Here is a 5759-nt window from a genome sequence, read left to right as displayed (position 1 = left end):
ATAAATCTGCCCCCTTGGTTCGTTCCCTCTCCCCCCACCCCGCCCGGATTGGGGAAGGGGGAAGTTGGAGTTGGTGCGGGGTGGGGGGATTCGCTGTCCCCACCCATCCCCCTGGTGGCGGCGCCCACGTGAGCTGGACGGCCAATGGGTGGCCGGTGCAGGTTTAACTATGTTTAATGTCAGATAGCAATAAAGTAGAAGCTGCCGGTCGGGCCCCGCGGAAATGGGCGAGCATAATCTCCTGAATCCCGGGTTTGTGGGGCCGCTGGTGAACATCCACACGGGAGACACCTTCTACTTCCCCAACTTCCGCGCGTCCGGGGCGCAGCTGCCCGGGCTGCCTTCGCTGTCCTACCCGCGCCGCGACAACGTGTGCTCGCTGCCCTGGCCGTCGGCGGAGCCGTGCAATGGCTACCCGCAGCCCTATCTCGGCAGCCCCGTGTCGCTCAACCCCCCCTTCGGCCGCACGTGCGAGCTGGCGCGCGTGGAGGACAGCAAGGGTTACTACCGCGAGCCGTGCGCCGAGGGCGCCGGCGGCGGCCTGAAGCGTGAGGAGCGCGGGCGCGATCCCGGCCCCGGCGTGGGGCCCGGGGCGGCGCTGCTGCCGCTGGAGCCGTCGGGGCCGCCTGCGCTGGGTTTCAAGTACGACTACGCGGCGGGCGGCGGCGGCGGCGACGGTGGCGCGGGGCCCCCGCACGACCCGCCCTCGTGCCAGTCGCTGGAATCCGACTCCAGTTCGTCCCTGCTCAACGAGGGCAACAAGGGCGCCGGCGCGGGCGACCCCGGCGGCTTGGTATCGCCTTTAAACCCGGGCGGCGGGCTCGTGGCCAGCGGTAAGGACCCCGGCCCACTCGCGAGGCTACTCCGGAGGGGACGTCTGACCTGGGCGGGCAGTGTAGGACTGAGCTAGGGCCGCCTAGGGTGACAGACTGTGTGATGAGGAAGAGCTTCTTAAAAAAAAAAAAAAAGAGTTGTGGGGGGGAGTCCTATAAACATGTAAATACCCTCATAAAAGAACTAGAGAGATTCCCTTTTTCCTCGGCCTGCTGCTGGAGTGGGCCAGGAACTCGGGAGAAAGGGGATAATGACAGACTTCTCTAGGCCTGGAGTGGAGGTAGGGGGTTGCGGGGGGACCCACAGCCTGGTCTCTGCCCTCCCAGGGCCTCTCTTTCCACCTTCCCACGGGCCCCCATTACCTACATTTTTTTTTATAAGAAAGGCCAGTGGATACGGTTGACTCTTGTCTGTTCTAACTGATCAGGGCCCCCATCCTGGAGGATGTGAGAGGAAGGGGCCAGGATATCCTGGAGGAGAAGAGGTTTGGGGAGAAGTGAGAGGATAGGAATATGGAAGGTTCCAGGATACTGCAGTGAGAGGTAGGGTTCGGAAGGCAAGGAGAAAGAGTGAAAGGGGAGAAAGAGATTGATGAAGGCGGAGGAGTCGGTGGGGATGAAAGTCTTCCTAAAACAGGAGAGGAAGACCTGGGATCTCGTGTTAGGCCAAGGTGAAAGGGGCTGGGGAAGGACCGAGGGTACTGGGTTTGTCACCTCTTGGTCCCCTGGCCAACCCTGCTGGTTCGTCTCCACCCAGGCGCGCCCTGGTACCCGATCCACAGCCGCTCACGGAAGAAGCGCAAGCCCTATTCGAAGTTGCAGCTGGCGGAGCTGGAGGGCGAATTTCTGGTGAACGAGTTCATCACACGGCAGCGCCGGAGGGAACTCTCAGACCGCTTGAATCTTAGTGACCAGCAGGTCAAGATCTGGTTTCAGAACCGCAGAATGAAAAAGAAAAGACTTCTGTTGAGGGAGCAAGCTCTCTCCTTCTTTTAGGGGGCGAGACACGGGCGCCAGCCCCAGACTGAGCCTGTCTCTGGCAGAGAGCAAGAGGGGGCGCTGCCTGGGACACAGTCCCCGCTTAGAACGCCAGGCATCTCTGGCAGGTCCTCCCGGGACATCCTCTTGTCTGTTTTGTTTGTGGTTCCCTCCCACACACCCCCCAGCAGACTCTGCCAGGTCCCAGAGAGAAAGGAAGAACCCAGCCAGGGAGAGAGGAAGCCCACAGCGGCAGGCAGGGGGTAGGGACAGGGAAGCCTCAGGCGCTGGGGAGGGGCTAGTTTGACCTGGGACTGGGGCATTGGGCCTCCGTCTGAGGATCAGGAGGAAAGGTGAGTCAGGCGCCCCCTCCCACCACTCTCCTTCCATGGACTTAGGTCTGTCTGCCTGCTGGAGGAGGCGAGGGTGGGGAGAGCGGGACCAGGGCTCTCAGAACTTGCAGTTGTTGGGGTTAGGAGAAGCTGAGAGGAGGGAGCGAGAGCGGAGGATCGGCAGAGAGCGCGGGAGGCGTCAGGGTAGCTCTGGGAGGGCAGGAGGAGGTGGGGGAACCTAGGAGGAAGTGTGGTTTGGGAGAAGAGAATGATCAGCAACGCCAAGTCCTCTGGGGTCTGGGTCCTCCAGGCCTGGACACAGAGCAGGCAGAGGCATAAGCATTTGGCAGACCCGGCTGTGGACAAGGCGATCATCAGACTTCTGTCCCCTCCAGGGCAGACTACCCGAACCGTCTCCTGGTCCCCAGCCCTGTCCCGAGCCCCCTGCGCCCCTTCGCTCACAGGTGTGCTGCCATCCACTCCTCCTGCCTCCGAGGCGGCTGCGGACCGGAAGCCGCTATCCGGGAATTGAGAGCTGAGCGGACGCAGCCTCAGGTTCACTAGCCACCCCAGGGACCCCCACCTGGCCCTCCGGGAAGCCCAGGAGGCTGTAAAAGGAGCTGCGAAGTGCGGCATTGATTGGCCTGATTGGCCGAGAGAGTTTCTGGCAGCCTGGCAGATTCTCCCTTCCCCGCTGGCGTTCACGGTCACGGCCGGCCGGAGGCTGGACCGGCATAATTTACGAGGCGGGAGGAGAATCCGCCCCTAAAAGGGGCTACCGGCCGCGGAGGTCCCCCGCTCGGCCCGGGTTTCCCAGGCTGGTGACAATGAAGGAGGGGGCGCTGCAGCCCCCCACCCAACTCCTTTCTCTCTTTTACCCAGCCCTACTCCGCCCGCTCCCCAGCGTCGCCCTTTGTCTCAGGATCCGCTGCCTCCGCCCCCAGGCCGGGGAGCCTCCGATTACGAGGACCAGAGCAGAAGGAAGGGCACATCCCCAAAATCCTTTGGAGGCCCGAGAGTGGCTTCTCCAGCCGAGGGCCTTTTATTCATAGCGCCCTTCAGGCCCCTGCCCCAGCCCAGTAGATCCCAGGCTGTCTACCGAAGGAGAAGCAGTGAGGAGCCCGCCTGCCTTCTTGCACTCCGTTTTTATTCCTCTTGGTGAGAGTCCCTTAGCCTCCCATCTGCTGACCCACCCTTGCCAGCAGTGAGAGGGCGAGAAGCTGGGGAATGATAGGAGTTAAACCCAGTCTGGACAGTGTGAAACTGGCCTGCTAGCTTGGAGTTCTGCCCACTTGGGGAGAGTCTTTCCTTCCACACCCTGGAAAAGCAATCCACAGAGCCCCCACTCTCCCACCAGCTTCAAGTCCCTGGGCAAGATCATGCAGAGGCATGGGCATACATATAGGCACAGCTGCCCAGTACACCACTTGGCCCACACCACTCTCCTGACTGTACTTGCAAGCAGGCAGCCTCATATCCCCAAATACAGCCCTGCAGAGTAGCCGTACAATCACTTACCCCCATTCCCCACTGGGAACCTCACACACTTCCCCACCCACATTAACCCATGTACCAGTTTGCAGAAATCACCACCGTTCCAGCTGTCTGTACACTCCCCTGTGGGCTGGACCTGGGTATGAGGCACTCCCCTCTTTGCCTGGTCACCTATGTACCCCTTCCAGCAGCCCCTCCTGTGACCTCTTGGGCTCTGGGGTGCTGGATTTGAGCTTCACCACTCCAGCCTGACTCTCACAGCTTAATAGAGAAGAGAGACCAGACCACTCCAAACGGGTGGGGGCACAAAGATATGCAATATTCTCTTCCTGTCGCTTTAAGCTTGACTTCTGTGAGCTTCTCTGTCAATCTGTGTCCTGTTCTCTGTGTCTGTTGCTAGTACCTAGTGTGATCCCTGTGGGTAGATCCCCTTCTTTCCTCCCTCCCTGGCTCTCTGTAGCGTGCCCTCCTCTGCAAATGTCTGTCTCTAGCACGTTTTCCCTTTATATAGTCCTTGTACAGAGTTGCTTCATCATATTAATATTAATAATAATACTTAAAACATGACAGTATGATGATGTGATTTTTTGAGAGAAAAGTTTTAAACTGGCTCCATGTACATGATCTCCTCTGCCCAGAAAGAATGGGATCCCCAACCTCCTAGCTGTTCCCCTACTTTATTTTCTCCAGCTCAGGTGAATAATAAAAATAATAAATGTATAATAACAAAGGAAGCGTGGTTGCAGGGACAACAAAAATACACCAGCAACCAAGGTCTGTTGATGAGCTGCCATCTCCAGTCCCAAGCAATTACTGGCAGAGAGAAAACTGGGGGACGGTAGATTAGGGGGGAGGAGAGGGATATCTGAGGAGTTGTGGGGTTGTAAAAAATAATGTGGACAGCCTGGAGGTGGCTGAAACTACCTTCAGGACCACAAAAAGGAAGTCTGAGCTGCAAGATATCCAAGAAGTGAAGCCATGGTAGGGGCAAAAGCCAGTTGGAGCTGGGATGGTGAGAGTGCTGTGGGGTATGGGGCAGGGGTTGGTGGGTCCACACTTCGCCCCATGGTTCTAACCCTGTGGCTTCACTCTGAGAACACATTTTGTGCACTGCAAGATGCCCAGAAAGGGTACTAAGGACCCCTTGAAGCTGGTGAAATAGGCTTCGTCTCTGTCAGCTGCGACCCCCTCCAGGCCATGCCAGAGAGAGGCCCAGGTCCAGGCCAGAGTCTAGTCCCAGATGAGCGCATGAATCCTCTGTATCTCCCACCTCACTCCTTCCTTACGGGTGGGGCACCCGCCCTCTGCCTCCACCCTTGAGCCTCTGGTGCCCGAGTTTTCCTTTCTCACAGCCAGGCTCCAATCACAGAGTCTCCTCCAAATTCCCCCTCCACCCTCCTGGGCCTGAACCAGAATAGCAGGAGCCCCCACTGCGCCCAGCCTCTGAGGCCAGCCTCCCAAGCCACGCCTCCTGCCCTGAAATCTTTCTTTCTCCTTCTCCCCTCCTTTCTCTATTCCTGCAACTAAGAAAAGTAGCAAATTTAGACCAAATCCCATCCTTCCTTTGCCCCAATCCCCTGCTGAGTGTGTATCTGAGGGCTTCAGGCAGGAAGCAGATCCCAAGCTTTGGGGATACTCATATAAAGGGCCCACAGAGTTCAGGGGAGGCTGGGGACTGGATAGCTTCTGGCAGCTTTGAGCTAGTGGGGTGGGGGAGGGTCTGAGTGGCTGCCCTTAAATCTGAATAAAGGTGGGGGGAAGGGGGGTCTGAATCTCAGTGAATCTGGGCAAGAGACCAGCCTCTTCTTAAGCCACATCTATACAGGAAGAGCTAACAGTGAAGGCGTTTCTGGCTAAATAGGAAAGAGGGAATTTAGGACGGTCAGGAATAACTGGCCTTTAATTTATTCCCAGAGATATTGCAGATCTGAGAGAGAAGATTCCTTGTTGGGTGTTGTCTATGCAGGCCCTGAGACTCAATAACTGGGGAAGCTGTCAGAGAAGGAAAAACACTATAACCTCCTCCTGATGGCTGAAGAACAAGTCCTTGGGTCTCCTGGCCAAAGAAAAGGTCATGGTTGGAGCCACAATCCACATACTCAGGGCACCGCTGAGCTCTGGA

At 57.9% G+C, this 5759-nt stretch overlaps 1 protein-coding gene across 1 annotated transcript; it reads left to right on the top strand.

The window, feature by feature from the left end:
- Nucleotides 1-223: 223 nt before the first annotated feature.
- Nucleotides 224-1829, top strand: HOXC12 (homeobox C12). The gene is made up of 2 exons (XM_057703969.1): nucleotides 224-833; nucleotides 1591-1829. Exons 1-2 carry the CDS (start codon nucleotides 224-226, stop codon nucleotides 1827-1829), a joined length of 849 nt encoding a protein of 282 aa, XP_057559952.1.
- The last annotated feature ends 3930 nt before the right edge of the window (nucleotides 1830-5759 follow it).

This window comes from Hippopotamus amphibius, chromosome 12 (assembly GCF_030028045.1).
Source record: "Hippopotamus amphibius kiboko isolate mHipAmp2 chromosome 12, mHipAmp2.hap2, whole genome shotgun sequence".
Lineage (NCBI taxonomy): Eukaryota > Metazoa > Chordata > Mammalia > Artiodactyla > Hippopotamidae > Hippopotamus > Hippopotamus amphibius.
This window is presented reverse-complemented; position numbering and strand designations above follow the sequence as displayed.

Excerpts from the sequence above, each read along its gene's own strand:
- HOXC12 (XM_057703969.1), top strand. The coding sequence starts at position 224 with ATGGGCGAGCATAATCTCCTGAATCCCGGGTTTGTGGGGCCGCTGGTG. Across the intron at positions 834-1,590 it reads CGGCGGGCTCGTGGCCAGCG|GCGCGCCCTGGTACCCGATC; the intron begins GTAAGGACCCCG and ends GTCTCCACCCAG.